We start from the raw sequence: 23,963 nt of genomic DNA, 5'->3' as shown, positions 1-23,963 counted from the left end.
AGTTCAAGTACCTCGGGGTCTTGTTCACGAGTGAGGGGACAATGGAGCGGGAGGTTGGCCGGAGAGTCGGGGCAGCAGGGGCGGTATTGCACTCGCTCTATCGCACCGTTGTCACGAAAAGGGAGCTGAGCCGAAAGGCAAAGCTCTCGATCTACCGGTCAATTTTTGTTCCTACCCTCACCTATGGTCATGAAGGTTGGGTCATGACCGAAAGTACTAGGTCGCGAGTACAAGCGGCCGAAATGGGCTTCCTCAGAAGGGTGGCGGGCTTCTCCCTTAGAGATAGGGTGAGGAGCTCAGTCATCCGTGAGGAGCTCGGAGTAGAGCCGCTGCTCCTTTGGCGTTGAAAGGAGTCAGTTGAGGTGGTTTGGGCATCTGGTAAGGATGCCCCTGGCCGCCTCCCTAGGGAGGTGTTTGAGGCACGTCCAGCTGGGAGGAGGCCTCGGGAAGACCCAGGACTAGGTGGAGAGATTACCTCCACACTGGCCTGGGAACGCTCGGGTCAGCCCAGTCAGAGCTGGTTAATGTGGCTCGGGATAGGGAAGTTTGGGGCCCCCTGCTGGAGCAGCTGCCCCCGCGACCCGACTTCGGATAAGCGGTTGAAGATGGATGGATGGATGGAACATTAACCAAAGTATTTTGACAAACATGTTTTCTAACATATTTCTAACCTTTTAGGTGAAATCTATTATACTTTATGTATCGAAACTGTGTTGCAATAAGTAATGATTTTAAAGTGTTTAGATTACTGTTGTCTTCATAAATACTATAGTTTATTTTTCGAAAGACTAGCCTCATTGACCTAACCAAAGAAATTTGGAGCAATTATGGTCTTATACTGTATGCTTTCGATTTTGCATTGTACATAGATATTAGGAAATAAACTGGGCTTGTTTTGTAAACTGGCACATTTTATATTAATTTAACAATGCAGTTAACAGTTCTCTGAAGTCCAATGAAGACGAATGAGAAACATTGAGTCAAATATTGCAATATATCGTAGTTTTGTGACATATATTATGATTCAATAAGTCGCAGGCCAATACGTTCTAATCTAGTTGCATTAAGCATGTGCGCTCGAGGGACGAGAGTCCCCGTGACAGAGTGTGCATCAGCCGGGTGCAGTTTCAATCTCTCCCCCTTAGATTGGGACATTCGCACAACTAATAGAAGAGCCGCTGACCGCACAGAGAAATGCCAGTTTCAGAGTTTGTAGTTATTTATGTAATCAGCTTCTGTATTATTTTAACTTTAATAAAGCTATAATGCATTAAATATTAATATTAATAGCATTTAAGACGTAACATCTGGATGTTTCCATTAAAGAAACACTTTCCTTTAAATAAGCTCCACTTATTCCACAACGAGAGTGCTTCTGAATTTATTTATTTTTTTATAATTACCTCATACTTTGTGATCTACATCACCTGAAGCTCTTTGGAAAGTTTAGAGTGCATCTAGACTGTGTGCTGTTTTCTTTCTCTCCTGTGCTGCTCTCGTGCGCCATCATTAGAGTTTATTGTGATCTCATGATACCTTAAATGAGAACAAATGACTATTCGACAATGAACATTTTTGTAGACAATTTTTTATTGTCGTCATTGTCGATAATGTTGACTTATCGTTTCAGCCCTACTCCCAAGCATCTGTAAGCATGCAGTAATGCCACAGGTTGGCAGTGCTCTACTGTCCTGAGTGTAGAATTATTATGAAATTTGGCTGATGATTAATTATCAAACAAATAATTGTGATTATGATGATTAATTGGCTGTTTTAGGGTGTTTTGACAATTACAATGATTCATTATGCACGATTGTCATTCTATAGGTAAAACAGGTAAAAATTACTTAAAAATTAAAGTTACTTAAATGTCAAAACATTTCCAAACACTTAACATATGTCTCTATTTTTGTTCAAATTTAGTATTGGTGCATTATCATATAATATAATATAATATAATAATAAAATTATATATCGAGAAACCCAGTCAACCTGTATATATTATATTATATTATATTATATTATATTATATTATATTATATTATATTATATTATATTATATTATATTATATTATCAACTCACAAACTTTATTTTAAAGTATAAAGGCAGCATTATTGCTAATTATAAGTTAATTTTGAGTACTCAAATAGTGCAATAACACCAGAAAACATGGCTTTTCTATGGAATTGGATTGGAATTTGAAGTGTACAATAATCGTTTTATCTCAAATATTCGTGGTTAGGTCAAATAATTGGGATCAGATGAATATTTAACTGAAGTAATAATCATGACAGGCCTTGAGAGTCAATGATAAAGGTAGGCAGAGCTTTCATATTAAGAATATATTATATTTGTTGTCTTTTACCTTGCAACGAAAGGAGATAAATGGCAACAAACCAACTTGATTAGACTTGAGAATGTGTACAGTATACCAGATGATCTTTCCTTTAGGCCCCACAGCCTCTGTTCCTGCATTTTCTAGGTGTTTCCAGCCAGGTTGGGCCATCAAACAGAGGATGGATAACAACAATCAGTTCCTATTCACTGGCCTGCCAAACTGCTCTCGGGTTCAGGAGCAGCACAGAGTCTTGTTTGCTGGTAAAAGTGGCAAGTGCTGATGAGACAGAGGCACAGAGACAGACTAACAATCTGGCAGCCTTATTTTAGCCAGGGTGACAACGGGTCTGTCTATACCTCCTGTCAAATATTATAAACCCTCTCCATGTTTCGCAGTCTCATTTCTCCCCATTTGAATCTCTCTGTGTTACATTCTCTCTATCTCTATTTTGTGTGTTGTCATGTTAAGTTACTTTATGAAGTTAATCTTTGTGTTTAACTAATCAGCCTTGATAGGCACAAGCACAGACAATTTGTCCTATGCAAACTGAGTGTTGACTTCCTGTTCCGGTTGCTGCCGGCACGCTCCATGAGTGTTTGTAGCTTGCTAGCTAGCTTAGCATTGCTTATTCTTATTCTTATACATGAATAATTGTATCATTTGCCATTTTTCCACATGTTTCAGGTTTTTCTGCTTTTCTACTGTTTATTCTATTGTGTAATTTACCGCTCAAATCCATTTTCTCTCTTTTTTTTCTTTTCCCGCTTGTCTACAGCTCGTGTCTCAACTGCATGCATTCGTTTTCTCAACTGTGTTTTACACAGATTATTGCATAAATCTCAGACATCTACTGATCAGGAACCACATCAATCTCAAACTCTTGCCACTCAAGAACAACCATAACAAAAAACAATTGCGGTAAGTCATGGCATCCGCTCATATTATTTCATCCTGCTTTGCATATCACATGTTTACTATAGCTTCTTGCATCAGCAGTGAGGAATTCACATGTGATACATGTAAGGAATTAGTTAGGCTGACAGAGAAGGTTAATTAGTAAGAGACACGCATCTGAACACCAGTGGAGTTCAGTGAGAAATAGAAGCCGGTAGATACTATTTCAGATGCGGGTAGTATAGAAAGCAACACACACACTTTGGTTCTGGCTCTAGAGCCCCCCCAGCAGGGTGTTTGGGTGACGTCTTGGCGGCATACTCACTCAGTAATGTGACATCACTCTCCTGTTCCTATTAGGATTTACAATCGATTCTCCTCTCAGGAATGTGGAAATAAAGACTCCAGCCATCATTGTTAAATACATTTACGGGGCTCGAGTGCTGGCTAATGCTAAACGTAGATTTCCTAAAACTGTTATTCATGTTGGCACCAATGATGTACTGTTTCGCCAGTCAGAGATCACTAGAGATAATGTGAAAGAAGTTTGTGATCTTACAAAAATGTTCCATCAACTCACAATTAAGCTGCTTTAGTTAGGTTTGCTGGAACCAGAAACATCTATCATGATCTATAATGAATTTTGCTAATATTGTTCTATTTGTTTCCATGTCTCAACCTCGGAATTCTTATCCCGAGGTTACCAGAGTCAGCCAGATCCAGCTCCGTTCCTGATTGGTGTCAGAGTGACGACCACTACATCAGCCGGTGCTCACTTCAGTCTTTTACAATGGACTTCAGAAGATGAACTGATGCCATCTACAACTGTAAGACATTGGATACTTAATATGCCACTGCCTGAACCTTGTACTTAGGATGTAAGTCCTACCTCACCGAAATTATCTGCAGGTTGAACTGTAATGCATCTCATTGATCTCTGCCTGCTTCACCTTTATCTATTGATGGACTACATTTTTTAAATGGAATACATAGACACTCATTTTATTGCCAACAAAAGCCTTCACCAGCTAACTAACCAAGGGCAATGCATCCATGTGAACTTCTGCAGTTAATCCAGGATGGGCTTCAAAGACATTAGTCTAATCTTACGGTTCATAAGCAATTTTTTTTTAAAACACTAGCCCTCAACACTTACTTAATTTACTAATCTTAAACCATGACCTACAATGCAAATAAATAACTAATAATGGCATTATATTCATGCTGGTAGGCTAGAGGGGAACTGGCCCCCACAGTGAGCCTGGTTTCCCCAAGGTTACTTTTCTCCATTAACCAACATCTTAAGGAGGTTTGTGTTCCCTTGGCACAGTTGCATTCAGCTTGCTCACAGGGGTTCTAAATACAATTATTATTTAATTATAAAAAAAATGTATACACAATTTACAATCATATGTAATCATACTACACAATGATCGCTCTAAGACTTTATAGATATTACAGTTTCATTTTTTTTAATGCATGATTTTCTGTAAAGCTGCTTTGATATGATATGTGTGTTGTGAAAAGTGTTATACAAATAAAAATTACTTGACTCGATTGCCATGTCGTCCTTGCCTTTTTGGCTTCGCCTTTTTGAAAATGGTTGAAGCTTTTTCGCTCTCTCATTCTCGTTCATAAGTACCCCATTAAAACGGACATCATGAAGTTGACAAGTGTGTTTTAAATAAATGGTCTCTGATCTCTTGCTTTCCCTGAACATGGTTTGGAAATGAGTGGGAGTGCTGATGGATGTATGTTGTCAGTTTTCATTGATAATGAGACATCAAGCAGCTTGTTTGATACAATCAGTAGCTACAGCGTATGAACCTCATTAGATCTGCTGTCATGTAGCATGTTTTTATTGAATTATTCTGCACACACTCTCCGAGACCCCCGATGAGGGGGACTGGGGGAGCATTTTTTTTTTTTGTGAAGGCAGGTTGCTCTTACAAATACAAAACGCCCACTTAGCTACAACTTGGTCTTGGCACACTGACAACATTTATGACTGTGATGGATATGACCAGACAAGCAGACACAGAAGCAACAAATTGTGCAAAAATATTTTTGGGGGTTTATTTTCCCAAGCACAGGGGTACAAAAATGAACTACTAATGCAAAACCCAATCAAGGGATAAACCAATGTGACAAAAAAAAGAGAATCTAAATTTAAAAAAGAAGAAAAATGAAATATTTTCAAATAAATTTTAACTCTTTGGAAAAATGTGTTACTTTTACTGCTTCCTAAATACAAACAGAGGTCTAAAAACTATAGCAAGCAATAGCTTCAGTGGTGACTTGTTGTCCCTAAAACACTCCAAGACATGACTGCTTGACATACACAAAACTGGGGAATATATGCGATAGCGTCCAGCACCAATAAACATAATAAGGGGGAAACATAAACATACTTTAATGGCCATTAAACAAACTAGACAAATTAATCATATTAAGAATACATATACACTGATCAGCCACAACATTAAATCCACTGACAGGTGAAATGAATAACATTTATTATCTCATTACAATGGCACCTGTCAAGCGGTGGGATATATTAGGCAGCAAGCGAACAGTCAGTTCTTGAATTTCATGTGTTGGAAGCAGGAAAAATGGGCAAGAGTAAGTATCTGAGCAACTTTGACAAGGGACAAATTGTGATAGTGAGACGACTGGGTTAGAGCATCTCCTAAACAATAGGTCTTGGGGGGGGGGTTCCCAGTATGCAGTGGTTAGTACCTACCAAAAGTGTTCCAAGGATGGACAACCGGTGAAACGGTGACAGGGTCATGGGTGCCCAAGGCTCATTGACGCATGTGAGGAGCGAAGGCTAGCCCGTCTGGTCCAATCCCACAGAAGAGCTACTGTAGCACAAATTGCTGAAAAACGCAATGCTGGGCATGATAGAAAGGTGTCAGAACATCATGAATTGCACCTTGCTGCATATGGGGCTGAAAAGCCGCAGAATGGTCAGAGTGCCCATGCTGACCGCTGTCCACCGCTGAAAGTGCCTACAATGGGCACGTGAGCGTAAGAACTGGACCATGGAGCAATGGAAGAAGGTGACCTTGTCTGATGAATCATGTTTTCTTTTAGTGCGTCATTTACCTGGGGAAGAGATGGCAGCTGGATGCACAATGGGAAGAAGGCAGGCTGTTGAAGGCAGTGTGATGCTCTGGGTGATGTTCTGCTGGGAATCCTTGGTCCTAGCATTTATGTGGAGGTTACTTTGACACATATTATCTACCTAAAGACTGTTGCCGACCACGTGCACCCCTTCATGGCAAAGGTATTCCCTGATGGCAATGGCCTCTTGAGATGGATAATGCGCCCTGCCACACTGCAAAACATTTTCAGGAATGGTTTGAGGAACATGACAAAGAGTTCAAGGTGTTGACTTGACCTCCAAATTCCCCATATCTCAATTCAATTGAGCATCTATGGCAGATGTATTCAATTAAAGTTGCAAGAGGTCCGTTCTCAACATTTCCTTCTCAGCAAATGTCCGGACAACAACTTTCATGGTGTCTGTAGCTAATGTACTGTAGCTATTACATAAGGAATGCTTTATCAATTTGATTAAATGGCTATTATAAATTTACAAGTTGGCAGCAATAGTACTTCATGATTTGTTCTTTTACAAAGTCAAAATAGTCTCTTCAAAATTAGGCAAGGATTATGACATTGGGGCCACAGAGACAATGCCAAAGTAGTAGGGTTTGGGATATATTCTACCAAAAGATTCAAATATTTCAATTAGTTTATCAATCGAGTGCACTTTGATATAAATATTAAAAGTTAAAAATCAACTGTTTGTTTTTAAACTTAATGACAACAGTCCAGTTTTTGTGTTTGAATACTTTAGAAACCTAAAGGGCATATCAGGCCTTATGACTTAAGAAATATACATTATCGGGGTTCAGGGGTACCCCAAGAGAAAATGTGGAAAATGTAAAAGTCTGAAAAACCTTAGTTAAGTTAAGTTAAAAATCTTAAGTTAAAATCTTCCAACAACAAACAATGTACATCACGATAGTAAAGCTTAAAATAATGTTAGCTAAAGTTAAGGAGGCCTATAAATGGAATATAAATATCAAATAATGGAAACATTCTCATGAGATCTCCACTACTAGTACTATCAAATTACTGGTTGTTTGTCCTTGCCATCTTTGCATCTTTGATATGCTGATCATAATAAAGGCAATTTTATAAAAAAAAAAAGGCGCTCTGGAAGCATGTTGTTCTGTCACAAACCTAGTTTAGTTGAACAGTTGGATTAATTTCAGACACATGAATGTCACTTTGCTTCATTCTTGTTTTCTGCAGTTTGTAAATATCTGCTTGTTTGCTTGTTGATTAACATTATTTTCATCAGCTGAAAAATAATTGTTATTTCAGAGGCAGAGCAAATAATTTGATGAAAGACATCTTTTGCCTTTGTAATAATGTGCATCGATTAACTGAACACAGCAGGACCAGGAACGTGTGTCAATAAAGTAAATGAGGGCAATTTCTGTGCCACTAGCTCCTCCGAAAGGAGTTGCAAAAATTTATTTTTGTTTTCAAACTGCTTTCTGAATACGCCCCTCTTCTCAGTCAATGCTGCTGAATTGGTATGGATGGGTCACTCAAAACAAACAGAGGACTTATTTAGAGCGCCACAGACACTGTTTACAGTTATCTAGAAACTCAACCTATAAATGGCTTACTTACAGTTATCTCTGAATATTAAGCTGGGATAAGATAAAGTAATTTAACACAGAAAAAGTTACATCTGCTTTAAAGCAAAGTTGGTTCATGTAGTTTAGTGTTGACCTGAATCAGTCCCTAAATGAGAAACATGTGAAATATACTGCAATGATAGACAAAGATTTACCCATGTGTGTGTTCAGCCAAGTGAATGATTATTAGATCACATCACATTTAAGAAGCCACACCAACCCTGAAACTTATTTTAGAGTATTTCAGTAGATTATTTTGATCATATATTTTTGTGATTACACTCTGAAATGCCCCTTTAGATTATTGTTAATTGGATTAGCTACATTTCAGTGCATGTGGTATGATAATATACTCTCTGTTGATTTCTTTAAAGCTAAGGTTGACATGGGCCAATCCACTCCAGAGAGCCCCCAGAGATGCACCATTTGCCTACCCAGGGGTTTGTAATGTCTGTGCTTCCTTTACAAGTGCAAACCACGGTGAAATAAATGAGCTGTATCATTGAGAAATGGAACAAACATTACCCAGTCTACATATGTTTGCATTATATAATAAATATAAAAGTCTGCTGAGCCAAGATCTGAGGATGAAAGAGTTTTTAAAAACAAGTTGGACCACAAGAGATGGTGGAAAACTGGACTCACTGTACACCTACAAGCCTACAAGGTTCACAGCCATCATTATAGATCAGCGCTCACATCAGCCCGCACAGCATTTTACTCTGAGATCATTCACTCTGGATCCTCCAACCCTCGGACTCTGTTTGCCACAGTTAATAAATTACTCAAACCCATTGACAACATCACTCACTTATTCACCATGGACAAATGCAATAATTTCATCGACTTCTTTAAATACAAAATCGACAGCATTCACCAAGAACTATCTGTGAACATTTCACCCAGCACAGACCCTCAATCTGACTCATCCATTCCATTTCACATCATTCTCCCCTCCCTATCAGTCATTACAGAAACCGATCTCACTAACCACTTCAACAAAATCCACCTCACAACCTGCCCACTGGACACCATTCCATCTGCACTGGTCAAGCACTGCCTCCCCTGCCTCAGCCCACTCATCATGGCTATCATCAACTCTTCTCTCACCTCTGGAACAGTTCCTTCTTCCTTCAAAGTTGCAGCCATCACACCAATACTTAAAAAACCTGGCCTGGATCCTGACAACCCCAACAACTTCCGCCCCATCTCTAACCTACCTTTCCTGTCTAAAATCCTGGAACGCTCGGTCAGCCTCTCAACTAAAACACCACCTCCTATCAAATCAGCTCTACTGAAACCTTTCAGTCTGGATTCCGTACTCATCACTCTACTGAAACTACACTACTCAAAGTAACAAATGACCTCCTGCTCAGCCTCTGACTCTGGTTCCCTCTCCATCCTCCTCCTACTTGACCTCTCTGCCGCCTTCGACACCATTGACCACTCCATCCTTTTACAATGCCTACAACATCTTGGCATCTCTGGCTCAGCTCTCTCCTGGTTCACCTCCTACCTTACCAACAGATCTCAATTCATATCCATCAACAACTGTACGTCTCACACCATACCTGTCAATCACGGAGTCCCTCAAGGCTCGGTGCTAGGTCCCCTTCTGTTTATCCTGTACATGCTTCCCCTTGGACTTATCATTCATAAGCATGGATTAAAATTCCATAGTTACGCAGACGACACACAACTATACCTTAGCACCAGATCCATCACTCCTGCCACAGTATTAACCATCACAACCTGCCTCTCTGCAATAAAATCCTGGATGAACGCCAACTTCCTTAAACTAAATTGCAATAAATCGGAAATCATCGTCATTGGTCCCAAATCACTCCTCCCTCCTCCCAAGACTTCACTCTCTCCGTTGATGGCCATACAGTTACCACCTCTACCCAGATCCGAAATCTTGGTTTCATTTTTGACCCCACACTCACATTTAAGCCCCATATCCGTCATATCACCAAAACTGCCTTTTTCCACCTACGTAATATTGCTTGTCTACGCCCTACCCTTTCCACATCTGCTGCAAAAACTCTCATTCATGCATTCATTACATCAAGACTCGACTACTGCAATAGTCTCCTATATGGTCTCCCATCCTCTGATATAAAAAAACTGCAATACGTTCAAAACTCTGCTGCCCGCCTCCTCACCCACACCCGCTCCAGAGACCACATCACCCCTGTCCTTCAACAGCTTCACTGGCTCCCTGTACAACAGCGCATCCATTACAAAGTTCTGCTCATCACTTACAAAGCCCTCAATAACTTGGCACCTCCATATCTCACAGACCTCTTACAGCATCACCGCCCCTACCGACGCCTCCGCTCTGCCGACTTAGGCCTTCTCAAACCCATCACCAAATCAATACACCGAACTTTGGGGGACCGAGCATTCGCCATCGCAGCCCCCACCCTTTGGAACTCACTCCCCATCCACATCAGAAACTCGGACTCACTAACCACCTACAAAAAACTGCTCAAAACCCATCTGTTTCACCTTGCCTACAATCTATAATACCACTCTCACCATTGATTGTTTCATTTGTAAAGCGTATTTGAGTTCCTTGGAAAGCGCTATATAAGACTTATGTACTATTATTATTATTAAGAGATGACATCGTCTGGCCCAGAGTACGCGCTGTGACTTTGTGGTGGAAACACTCCCATGTCCACATCCAGATCGCCTATGGTGCTTGCCGACCCGGCCGGCTGAGCATCAGCCCAGGACGGACCAGGTTGGGGAGCATTCTCATTCTCGTGAACCACGACCGCAACATTCTCATGGGCATGTTCTCGAAATGAGAACACAACCCTTCCACGAAAGCCACATCAGCATGCTGGCATTCCATGTACTCGAGACAGATTTCATGGGTATCCATAGGGGAGAGATAACAGCCACATCCAGTAGTGCAAACACTGAAGGACATCTTTAAAAAGATGCCTAGCATTTGTTGTAGCAGCTCTTTTAGAAGAAAATATACTCTTTTAGCACCTGCAGATTCAGCGCCCAGGGGAAGCACAACACTCGAATGTTCAAGGGTGACCGTGCAAGGGTGACCGCTGATATGCGCCGCAAGAATCCAGCAGCATAGCGAAAGGTGAGAGGACGAACACAACATGCATTCAGCACCGAAAAAAAAATCTGAATGTGGGGTGCACGCCATCTCCTTTTATACCCGCATGTCCGGGGCAGAGAGTAGCATGCAAATTCCACTTGCCAATTCTCATTAGCCTTTTCTATTGTAAGCAAATGTGATTGAGGCTCTCAAGATCAAACATCTAGTGTCACTATCACTGACACAACGTTAAGTGCGTGACAGGCAGGGAACAAGCAAAACAAAAACAATTCAAAAACGTTTTTTGTTGCAGTGTAAAATGGGGCGAGGACTACCTCACTCACCATTCTGTTCACTTTAATCCATCTTTAACGCACAAAAACAAACTCTTTCTTATTAATAAAGCTGCGTATTGCCAATTTTCTTCACGATTGGAAATGCACAGTGTCATATATTATGATTCAATAAGTTGCGAGCCATCATGTTATAAACTAGCTGCATTAAGCGCGCACGATCGAGGGATGAGCATCCCCGTGACAGAGTGAACATCAGCTGGGTGCAGTTTCAATCTCTCCCCCTTAGACTGGGACATTCGTGCAGCTCATAGAGGATGTGCTGACCGCACAGAGAAATGCCAGTTTCAGAGTTTGTAGTTATTTACATGATCTGCTTTCATATTATTTTAACTTTAATAAAGCTATAATGCATTAAATATAACTTCATTTAATATGTAACACTGGGGTGTTTGCTTTAAAGACGTTTGACACCCAAGTTTTGCTTCAGCTGAGTGGTAACTCCAGCTCTACTTATTCCACAATGAGAGTGCTTCTGTATTTACTTATTTTGTATTTTTGTATTATATTCCCTCATACTTTGTGATCTACATCACCTTAAGCTGTTTGGAAAGTTTAGAATGCATCTGGACTGTGAGCTGTGTAATTCTTCCTCTCCTCAGTCAGGCGCGAGCTGAAGTGCCGCTCTCGAGTGTCATCATTAGAGTTTAATGTGATCTCATGTTACGTTAAATGAGATCAAACGACTATTCGACAACGGACAGTTGTCGACAATTTTTGTTGTCGATGTTGTCGATAGTGTCAACTAACCATTTCAGCCCTAATACAAGTAGAGTTTGTGTTAAATACAGAGACTATAATGATGTAGCCTATTACAAACTTTCCTGGTACAGAGCATTCATCTGGTGAAAAATAGTTGTAATTTTTTTTTTTATCTATTTACCTAGGCTTTTATCAGGGCACATTTGACTTCAGCACAACTAAAGAGGATGAAAACAACTAAGGCAGTGCATTTTTGCACAGTGTACCAATCTTTCTTTTGTAGGTCACTCTGAGGACCAGCGGAGAGCTATACAGGCAGTGAAATTTTCAATCAGACGGATCCTCCAATCATCACAAGTGTCAGGCTGTGCCTTTTCTCATCACTTGATGTAACAGATATCTCATCAATAGTGTATCTTCACTCCACAGATTCTAATGATGTGTGGCCATTTGTGTGGTGTCACACTCATGCAAAATCACAGAAATTCACATTGGGTAAGACATGTTTCTGTAAAACTTTGAACTTCAGAATTAATTATTTTGGATTTGCTATATTTTTTTTTCCTGTAGATAAGCAGAGTGAATTTGGGGTAACCCAAATAATTACCAGCCATGCTAATATGTAAATAGAAGATTGGAACTGGTTAAATAATGTGGAAATGGTGGTCTGAGTAGGCATAATCAGATTCAGAAAGCTAGGTGGGGCACACTGTCATGTGTGAAGAGGCAAGTAATTTTTATTAATAAGAAAACAACGTTGGCAGGCTTGGACACAACAACCACTGGGAATTACAGAACACCCAGAGATTGTCCTACAGAACCATTTATCTTGATTTCAACCCAGCTAATTTTTTTAATAAATAAAGATGCTTCAAAGGTTGCATCTCTCATGACATGAGTTTCTTTATACTGTCTCTGGGGTTGGGGGCATGGTCATGTGTCTTTTTTCAGGATAGAGGGAGTGGTGTGGCTCTTCAAGCTGGTTGCCATAATTTGTAATAGTTTTTTGTTACAGTGATAGTGGAGAGGTCTTTGAGAGACCTCAAAAAGCAGCCAAGAAATACCAGAGAGAGACCGGCACACTGAGTTTATACATTAAAGAACCAACGGCTGCAGCAGATGGATTACGAGCTGTTCACTGTGTCTCTGAGTGATAAACTAGCAGTTGCCTTCTCAACCACGATCGCTAAAACTGGCTTTGGTGCCGTTACCCTGTTCTCTTTCTCTCTTACAAACCGCTCACACACGCAGCCCCACACACACATTTCGTGAGTAGATAATGTGACGATAAAGCTCAGCTTTGTCCCTAATTATTGTACAAGCGGAGACACACGCTAATTGGGCGGACGCCATTAACCAGTCTCTCTCTGCCCACATTCACGGAAATATTCTCTGGCTGGAAACCTCGTTTGACGTACTCTCTATGAGAGCCACGTCCGTCATTTTGTGCGCACCACTCCTTACACACGCACACACACACACACACACACACACACACACACACACACACACACACACACACACACACGCACACACACACACACACACACTCATGTTGTGTTTCCATGTTTTATGGGGACTTTCCATAGACATAATGGTTTTTATACTGTACAAACTTTATATTCTATCCCCTAAACCTAACCCTACCCCTAAACCTAACCCTCACAGAAAACTTTCTGCATTTTTACATTTTCAAAAAACATAATTTAGTATGATTTATAAGCTGTTTTCCTCATGGGGACCGACAAAATGTCCCCACAAGGTCAAACATTTCGGGTTTTACTATCCTTATGGGGACATTTGGTCCCCACAAAGTGATAAATACACGCTCACACATACACACACACACACACACACACACACACACACCTTCCTCCCATGTGTTATAGGCTTATATTTTACCATAGCTAATCATGTTACTGTTTAGTTTGTTGTTGGAAGTCGGAAGTTTATTGACTACATTGTATTGATTATTAATTGATATTACTGCATTAATAAACTTTGTTATATTTTAAAGAGAAGTGTTTTGGTATTTCATGCACCTATGTCAAGGGCTGGCAGGAGATGTCAGTGCTCGAATTCAAGCCTTCATTGTTTTCCTTTTGAATGGCGATGTTCTCTGGATGTTGACTTTCCTATGAGAACAGTCCTATAGTGAGACTGCTATACTGTCTGGTAATTAGACCCTGATTCTAGCGTGGTGCCCTGGCAATATTAATCCTTATTAATATTCTATTGATTTTGATAATTCATAATTATCTTTGATGATTGTTGATTTGAAGGATCAATAAGCTAGTGTTAATTCTAATAAATTTTCTATTGATTTTAATAATTCATTATTATCTTTGATAATAATTCATATTCTATTGAATTTGATAATTGAGGTTGTCTTTGATGATTGTTGATTTAAAGGATTAAAAAGCTAACATTGATTCTAATCAATGTTCTATTGATATTAATAATTAATAATTATCTTTGATAAATATTAATGATTGCTAATAACCAAACCCGCTCCTGAACGAAGTGCCCAGCACCAAACTTCTGAGTAAAAAAATGCTTTTTCAACACCTTCCGGTTTCACCAATTTGTGACCCTTCCTTTCGGTTTGTTTGGGGCCCCTGCCATTTCAGCATCTCAAATGGACAAAATTTTTAGGCCACAAATGGCATATGCGGCACATGCAGCATCTGAGAGTAATCCTGAGGTCGCTGCGATGGGCGGGGCTCATAGCCAACCTGAAGATGTGTGCAATTGGGCGGGTGGAAGTTCGGTATCTGGGGTTCCACTTGGGCCGTTGGCAGGTGCGTCCCCAATTTAACAAAACCGCAGTAATCACGGTCTGCCCAAGACCAAAAAGGAGGTGAGACAGTTTCTGGGGCTAGCTGGCTACTACCGAAGGTTTGTGCCTAGTTACTCAGACACACCCAGCCCGCTGACTGATCTCACTAGGAAGGGGGCTCCTGATCCGGTCCAGTGGAAGGAGTCATGCCAACAGTCTTTTCTAATAGTAAAATATGCACTTTGTTGGAGACCGCTCTTACATGCTCCAAATTTCTATCTCCCCTTTATTTTGCTGATGACGGAGTGCCGGGGGCAGCGCTGTTGCAGGAGGTGGAGGGAGGGGGGATGGGGGGGTTGGTGCTGTACATTAGCTGTAAACTCACTCTGAGGGAAACAATGTACAGCTCCATTGAGAAGGTGTGTCAAGTGGGCCATCTTTACCCTCACCCTCTGTTCAGATCACGCCCCACTTCAGTGGCTCCACCACATGAAGGATATCAATGTGCGGATCACTTGTTTGTACCTGGCACTTCAGCCATTCAGCACTTCAGTGGGAGTGGTGTGGCTTGTCAAGCTGGTTGGCGTTATTACAAACAACTGTTTCTTGTTACAGTGATACTTGATAAAGACCTTAAAAAGCAGTCAAGACACGCAAGAGAGGAGAGAGAGCTACACAAGTGTGTGGCGTGACGTCTTCTGAGAGTGTATGAAGAGTATATGTTATTAAGATACTGTATTGAGAGTTTATGTTCAGAGAGTGTTTATCCTTTTGAGTGAAAATCCCAAGAGGCCAAGAGTGTGCAGTGTGAAATGAATATCGAAGACCTTACTTGAACTGCCTCATTGTTTCCCAACTCCTCCTGTGTCCAAACGTACAAACATATCTAACTGACATTTGCTAATTTACTACTATAGTACACAGTGGGAGTTTAGTTTTAGATTTTCACTATTTTGAATTGAAAAGATAAGTGATACATGTAGATCCAAATGTTTTATTCCATGATAAGTTGAGGGGTGGTTTGCATTGATGTCAAATTGTCCTCTTTAATATCTTGGTCTCATTACCAAAACCAAATATGGATTTATAGTTGTAAGTTTTTACAAGTAGCCCTATTCATTATTACTTCGGTCAACACATGCAGCATGCACACAAAATCCCTTTTGTTTGTCATCAGAGGTTACATTGCTAAGAGTGCACCTTTGTAATGAGAGATGTATTGTCATTTTGTCCCACTTTAATAAGATATTTAACGAAATTCAGTGCAAATGTCAGCCTCATGTTAAACTGTTGGAGTTTTATACCAATATTGCATGCCTTCACTTGGTCTATTGTGTGCCTGACTATAGCAATGTGGGCACAGAATCTGACTGGAGCGTTGCGTCTTTTGAAGAGTTAAAACAACATAGTTGTAGCAAAATAACTTTAAGCTGGAGATTTTATTGGAGGTCACCTACAGTTATGTTCGAAGCAAATATTGGCCTAAATAAGCATATACCTCCAGGGCCTAATAATGTTTCAGGTTCTCTTTCACATTTACTTAATTGTTTACCACAGGAGTGTTTGTAAAGGATAGAACATAAAAAAGAACTTAAAATGTTGATTGAATGGCTTTCATTGGTAATGCTTGTAATGGAAAAATGTATTTGTCAATAAAAGACTGACCCTTATGTGACATCATGTGGCCTAGATCAAACTGTGAAATTTATAAGCACATCATTTTCCCGTCATTGCAATTTTTTTTGCACACTCTCAGAGGTAACTACGCACGTCTGGGTGCTTGTTCACCCATACAGATCTGTGATGTTAATTACCCTTTTATTGACCATGGTGGGATGAATGAATAATGAATAAATAGCTACCCATAGGACAAATGACCACCAGTAATCTTGGGAGGAACATATTATGGGTTGCCTAAGGATACGGTGTTAAACAACATAAATAAATTCAGACTTATGCAGAAAGGACAGTTATGAATAAATAAGTATGATGCATGTAAGGTTTGATGAAAGATTTCACTTTACAGAAGTTTGTGATCATAGTTCTTATTGGAAAACATCTAATTGGACATTCACATAGTAGTTGCACAAGTCAAAATATTTAACTCCATCCAAAGCTCAAATATAATCCAGCACCCGCAGATTTACAGACAACAACAAACCCCCATGCAACTCTCCTTTGGAAATTAATGACCTGGTCTGTTGTATGATGTTTGCAAGGAATGAATGAGTAAGCAGCTTAATGTAAAAATTTTACTCTCATGACACTGGTCAACCTTGAAGATCCATACTCTGCATAGAATATTGAAGATGTGTAACTGAGCTGTATTTTGTCCTCTCCAGAAGTCATGCCTGTTCCAGACCAGCCTGTTGATGCACAGAAGGCCATGCTCAGCCCAGGGCTTAATGCTTCTAATGGAGATGGAGCAGAAACCGAGACCACCTCTGCCATTCTGGCCTCAGTCAAAGAGCAGGTAAGATCTCTGATAACCATTGTAACTCTCTGAGCACATTGTAGACAGAAAGCCATATAAAGGGTTTTACTTATGCTGTGGAAGTCGAATTATGTGCGTTATTGTCCATGACTCTTGTGACACCGTTAACTCTGGTGCTGGACTTTACTCTTTCTGAGAAACAAAAAGTAAAGGCAGATGTTAGATGCACATTGGTGCAATTAATGGTATTTGCTATTTACACCCACATTTAAATACTAACATACAGTATGGGCATCGCTGCAGTGTGTTATTGTGTTTATTTTGTGTCCCATAGACACTAAATTAACCTCTACTCCTAAATCTAACCTTAAACTTTACCTTAGAAAAATAACCTTGATTTTACTACATTAACCATAGTTTCACCATGGTATTTTTATACATTTACAGTAACCACAAAATTAACCATGGTTACCCTTCTGTCGCTCACTCGAAGTTTTTTTAATGTAGTGACACTAGGGGTCGCTCTTGGGGACCCGATTCACCTTCAGATCTTTGAGAAAAGGCCAATGATAAATTGTCGTGTTGAATTTGCATGCTGACATATGGGTATAAAAGGGAGACTGGCAGGGCTGGACTGGTAATCTGGCATATTGGGCATTTTCCGGGTGGGCCGACGCACTTTGGGGCTGATCAAGGGAGGACTGGCCATCGGGAGGCCTGCAAACTCCCGATGGACACAGAGGACACACCACTGTGTGTTATACAGACAGTTGTCCTGGTTGGCCCCTTCGGCCAGGAGACAGTCTCACTGGTTACAGTTTATTTTTAAAAGTTTTTACTTGAATTATCCAGTTTATCTCAAGCAACACTTGGTGCTTTATAATTCGCTATACAGCCTGCGATACAATGATCAGATTTTTTTTTGTTGTTCCTAGAGTTAAAAAACAAGTAGGCAAGTATGCATTTTGTTTTAAGGCTCCATATGATTGGAACAATCTTCCTCTTTTTATCCGTTCTTTAACTTCACTTACAGCGTTTCGAAGGGCTCTCGAGGAAAATCTTCGAATATTTGTCTTTGTTTCTAGTTTTGTTTGTTTGACCATGGGCTTCAATGGTCATGTGTTTATTAATTCTAATTTTTATGTCTTCATTTTTATTCATTTATTTATTATTATTGTTATTTTTATCCTCAATTTATTTTTTCTTTTTTTTTCTTTTGTATTACTCTTAGTCCTTGACCTTGTGCAATGCTAGTCATGTGGTTGTTTCTCTATCATGTTATCTATAGGGATCGTGTTGGGTAGGGTGGGGTTGAGCATTGTGAGCTGGTGTGTGTGTGTTGTTGTGTTTTGTTGTGCGGTTTTTGACCGTGATATTTGCTCTGCTGTTTTGGTTCTTTTTTTGCTTTGATGTACTGGAGGACCCCCTCGAAAACGAGATGCTTCATCTCAAGGGGTTAATCCTCGTAATAAAAGATATGTTTATAAAAAACTATGCCAAATGGGCCGCAATATGCAGAAAAGGACAGCGAACACAAACACTCACTGCAAGAACATGACCATGGCAATGTTGCGGTCATGGCTTTCCTTCTTCCAAGGGAAAGCTACTTTGGGGAAGCTTTCCTTCTTCCGTGGGAAAAATTTCTCCCCCTTGAGACCGTTTTGGTTGACACTGAAGGGGGCTTCAGTGGGTACGGTTCCGCCATGTAAATCCCCACAGACCGTCCACACCACGGTATGCTCATTCGCTTCCATCCAGCACTGGGATGATGCAGGCTTGCCCCACCACCAGCCTTGCTCTTCCGGAGCTCGTGAGCCAGATGATATATCGCTGCATCGGAGAGTGCATTGGTGATTTCAGACTCCGAGGACTCGACCGGTCTGCCGCCTTCGGATGTGGCAGCCCAGTCCGAGGCAGACGCGGCGCTGACTGCCATGGTTGCCTGGGCTGCTGCAATTGTTGGGCTTAAGTGGAAAATGTACCCCTCACCCGTCAGCAGTTGCGGCATGATGACTGGTTCCTGGGTTCTCGCCTTCGCCACCCTCGCCCTCCGAGCGACTAAGGTCAAAGTGCATGCTTGTGGTCCAGGAGCACCTCCTGTGGCTGAGGGACAAGGCACGGTTCCCAGGAATGCCCCCATTTCCCAGGTCAGCCTCTTCGGCAACACTGTTGAGGACTTTGCCCAGCAGTTCTCAGCAGTGAAACAGCAGACTGAGGCGATCCAGCACATCTGAAGAGTGCACACCCCGTCTGTTCGTCGAGGGCGTCCCCCTGCGGCAACCCCAACCCAGCAAGCGACCCCACCCCAGCCTGAGCTCAGCTCTCAGCCCCGGCGTAGAGCCCCCCGCAGGAGAGGGACACTCCCCGCTTCTCGTCCGGCCGCAAAGACCCACAAGAGTGCTCTTAAGCATCCATAAGACGGGCGACCCGAGGACCGAGATGACTGCAGAAACACCGGAGCTTGTAAACAGACCACTTACATTTGGCGCACAGAGCAAGGTAAGTGCTTCGAGGGTCTCCTCAGTGCGGCCACTGTGGGTCGGAGCCCTGCTCCCCAACATGGCACTCCTTGCTCCCCCCCGCTGCGAGGTCCCACCCCAAGGAAAGTTGGATACGTTCCTCCCATTAGTGCCCCTTGCTCATCCTGTTGGCAGAGATTGCGGTCCTCCTACAGAAGGACGTGATAGAACCTGTCCCTGGTGATGAGCCGTGATGAGACAGGAGTTTTACAGCCCTTATTTCATCATTACCAAGAACGGGGGTGTGTTTCGGCAAATCTTGGACCTGAAAAGTTCGGGCCTTGCACAGACTTTCGATCAAGATGCTGACCCAGAAGGACATTTTGAAGAGCATCCGACATCAAGATTGTTTTGTGGCGGTAGACCTGTAGGACGCGTACTTCCACGTCTTGATTTTGCCATGACACAGACCATTCCTATGGTTCACGCTCGACGGCCAGGCGTATCAGTAAAGGGTCCTCCCCTTCGGCTTGTCCCTGTCCCCTCATGTCTTCATGAAGATCACAGAGGCAGCCCTTGCCCTGTTAAGGGTAGTGGGTGTCTGCATACTGAACTACCTCGACAACTGGCTTATTCTAGCGCACTCTCGAGAATTAATGTGTGCACACATGGACCTGGTACTCAAGCACCTCAGCTGTCTAGGGCTTCGGGTCAATTGAGAAAAGAGCAAACTCTCCCAGTTCAGAGCATCTCTTTTCTCAGCGTATAGTTAGACTCGGTGTCAATGATGAATGAGCATGCACAGTTGGTGCTGAACTGCCTGAACTTATCCAGGTGGCAAATGTCGGTCCAACTGAAATACTTTCAGAGGCTCCTGGGGCATATGGCATCCTCAGTAGCTGTCACTCTGCTTGGGTTGATGTATATGAGACTGCTACAGCACTGGCTTCAGACCCAAGTCCCGAGACACATGTGGCGCCACGGCACACATTACTTTCATGCCTGCTGGTCGCCACCTTTTCAGCCCTTGACCGAACTTTAATTCTTGCAGGCTGGAGTCCATATACAGCAAGTGTCCAGGCACTTTGTGGATATGATGGACGCCTCCAAGCCCAGCTGGGGTGCTGTGTGCAACAGGCACAGTCCGGAAGGACAACACATCGACGGTAGCCTGCATAAGCCAAGGTGGTTTACACTTCCGTCTCATGTAGCAACTCGCCCATCGCCTCCTCCTCTGGAGTCAGCAGCAACTCAGGTCGTTGCTTGCCACTCACATCCAGGGCGACCTCAACGTCACACAGATTCTCTGTCACGACAGGTAATGCGCAGGGGAGAGTGGAGACTCCATCCTCAGGTGTTCCAGCTTATTTGTAGTCGATTTGGCCAGGCACAGGTAGACCTGTTTGCCTTTCTGGAGTCCTCCCACCTCCTGCCCACTCTGATATGCCCTGACGGGAGCTCCCCTCGGTACAGATGTGCTGGCACACAGCTGGCCCAGAGGGCTATGCAGGTATGCATTCCCCACAGTGAGCCTACTTACACAGGTTCTGTGCAAAGTCAGGGAGGATGAGGAGCATGTCATTCTCATGGCTCCGTACTGGCCCACTCAGACCTGGTTCATGGACCTCACGCTCCACGTGACAGCTCCTCCCTGGCAAATTCCCCTGAAGAAGGACCTTCTCTGGGCACTGGCCAATGACACCTCGCTAGCAGACATCTGTAGGGCAGCCGGACTCATCTCGTGTTCTTTCAGGTACGAGCAGGTAAGTTTCATTACACAGACAGCTGGCCGGGTGTATTGCTTGTGTATAGCGCCTTTCCCCTCCAGGTAGGTGAAGACATGCGCTCTTCTCCCATGTGTGTTCATGACTTGTGAACCCTGGTTGTTCTTCCTCCTAGCCCTCTGACTCACGAATTCAGTGGAGGAATCCATAGTCAGACCCAGTACATGTGCTAACAGGCCCTGTACTGGGGTAAGTGCTCCACAGGTCTCGGCTACCCTAGTAACCTCCTGCGTGTATTTTCTGTGATACAGTCTCCTTCTTTTTTAGGTAGAATTGCGTCTCCCTTGGCAGAGCCCCCTCTGCATGTGTTGTAGAAACTCCTCCCCTAAGAAGGGCCGGACATACCACCGTACCTCTTCCATGAGTGGCCCCCGTGGGCCCATATGACGTATTTGCCACTTTCATACCCTCCCCCTCAGGGCAGGGTGTGGCCTCCGCGGGGAATCACACAACGTTCTGGGGCGTCTGGGGAGGCTCCGTGCAGTCCGAATGCATCTGTTCCTATGCTCATAGTAGCTTGCCTACACCTGCATCGGTAGTACACATGACCAGTTAAGCCTTTGTGGTGTTTCTTGTTGGGACCCCTATTGTCACTACATCGACACAACGTCGAGTGAGTGACAGAGGGTGAACGTTTCGGTTACTCTCGTAACCTCCGTTCCCTGATGGATGGAACGAGACGTTGTGTTCCTCTTGCCACAGGCTGAACTGCACTGCTGTAATGTCCGGGACCTTGTCTCGGCTCCTCAGTGCAAAACCTGAATGAATCCACAATCCGGAATACGCATTCCGGTCTCCCTTTTATACCTATATGTCAGGGGGAGTGGCATGCAAATTCAACTCACCTATTTCTCATTGGCCTTTTCTCAAAGATCTGAAGGTGAATCGGGCTTCCAATACCGACCCCTAGTGTCACTACATCGACACAACATCTCGTTCCCTCCAATAGGGAACGGAGGTTACGACAGTAACAGAGACGTTACTATATTACCACCAAATTACTGTACTGACACCATAGTTAATTGCATTAAAACTGTAGTTTCTGCCAAAAAACATGGTTACTAGAATATTAGTAATACAATGATGCAATCTACACACAAGCGATGCTGAGCCGCGGGAGGGTACGACTGTGATTGACAGACCCCGCCTCCTGATCAAACCTATCCCTGTACTCCTCGACATTCATCGTGACCAAACCACTGTGATGAAATCAACATTTATATGAAATTGTATCTATTATTTTAAGGAGTATTAAAGGAAACATAAATATTAGAATCAGGAAATCGGATGAGAAAAAGAGTGGGACAAAACATTATCTGTAAATTATCTACATATTATCTGCAAACAAGTACTGTTATCATATGTTGTTATTACAATTAATTTTAATGGAGGTATAAAAGAAACAAACAAGGCTACATATTTTACCACAAATGTGGTAAATATATATATATACATATATCACTTAAAGTGATAATTTACATGTTTAACTTACTTTCTTCTTAGGAGCACAGAAGCAGATGTTTGGTAAAATGTTCAGTCTCTGTCACAATTCAATTCCATTGTATGTAAAAAAGATGCAATGAATTGGAATGGTGCCTGATGCTTAACATTATGTTAATCATAATGGTTCATACAGGTTTGGAACAACATGGGAGTGAGTTATCCCTTTAAATGGAATATAGAGTATAGATATACATTTTTAAAAATGACGTTCAGCCTTTGAATGCCCAGAGGGTTATAGAGAGTTAAAGCTCAGGTGTGACATTTAAAGATCAGAAGCTAAAAGGTGAAGAAAAACCTGAAATATTTAGAAGGACATTAGGTGTGAGAAAGAAAGCTGGAGGAAAATTACTGTAGTGTGTAAAGATGAATGTTAGATGGAGGAAATGTTCCTGAGGACAAAATCCAGTGCAGCAGCAATGAATGCATATTGAGAGATGGAGGGGAAATCAGTAAAATGCCATAAAGTCAGAGCCTGTGGAACTATTACACCAAGGGAATGTGTCTTGGTAATGATTTAATTGACACCACAGTATGCAACATATAATAGTGTGTAATTTGTATTTGATTACATTCTTCATGTTTGCCAAAACCCAGCACAGCAGTAAAAGGCCACCTGTGATTTACTCAATGATGGATTTAGTTCACAGTCATTAGGAGGCAGCCATTCCCTGCCACACCTGGAACAGCCAATAAGTTTGTGCAGGTGGCACTTCGGCCCAATTCTTCTTCTTCTTCTTCTTCTTCTTCTTCTTCTTCTTCTTCTTCTTCTTCTTCTTCTTCTTCTTCTTCACAATGGTTCTCTCACTGAGTTGCATAGAGTTATGACATTGACTCTCTCATCAGTATTTTAACTCTTTCCCCGCCAGCGTTTTTAAAAATAAGTTGCCTGCCACCGCCAGGGTTTTTGACGATTTTCGCTAAACTT

The 23,963-nt window shown here is 42.1% G+C and overlaps 1 protein-coding gene across 1 annotated transcript in view; it reads left to right on the top strand.

Annotated features, from left to right (window-relative positions):
- Positions 1-23,963, top strand: part of LOC127634829 (catenin delta-2-like) — a 422,761-nt gene that overhangs the window by 44,448 nt on the left and 354,350 nt on the right. The window contains exon 2 of the mRNA XM_052114524.1: positions 17,201-17,331. Within this exon, the coding sequence (XP_051970484.1) occupies positions 17,206-17,331 (126 nt within the window). The 5' untranslated portion in view covers positions 17,201-17,205. The remainder of the gene's footprint in view (positions 1-17,200; positions 17,332-23,963) is intronic.

Source organism: Xyrauchen texanus, chromosome 42 (assembly GCF_025860055.1).
Source record: "Xyrauchen texanus isolate HMW12.3.18 chromosome 42, RBS_HiC_50CHRs, whole genome shotgun sequence".
NCBI classification, from domain to species: Eukaryota; Metazoa; Chordata; class Actinopteri; order Cypriniformes; family Catostomidae; genus Xyrauchen; species Xyrauchen texanus.
The sequence above is the reverse complement of the archived record's forward strand: the minus strand, read 5'-3'. Positions and strand labels throughout refer to the sequence as shown.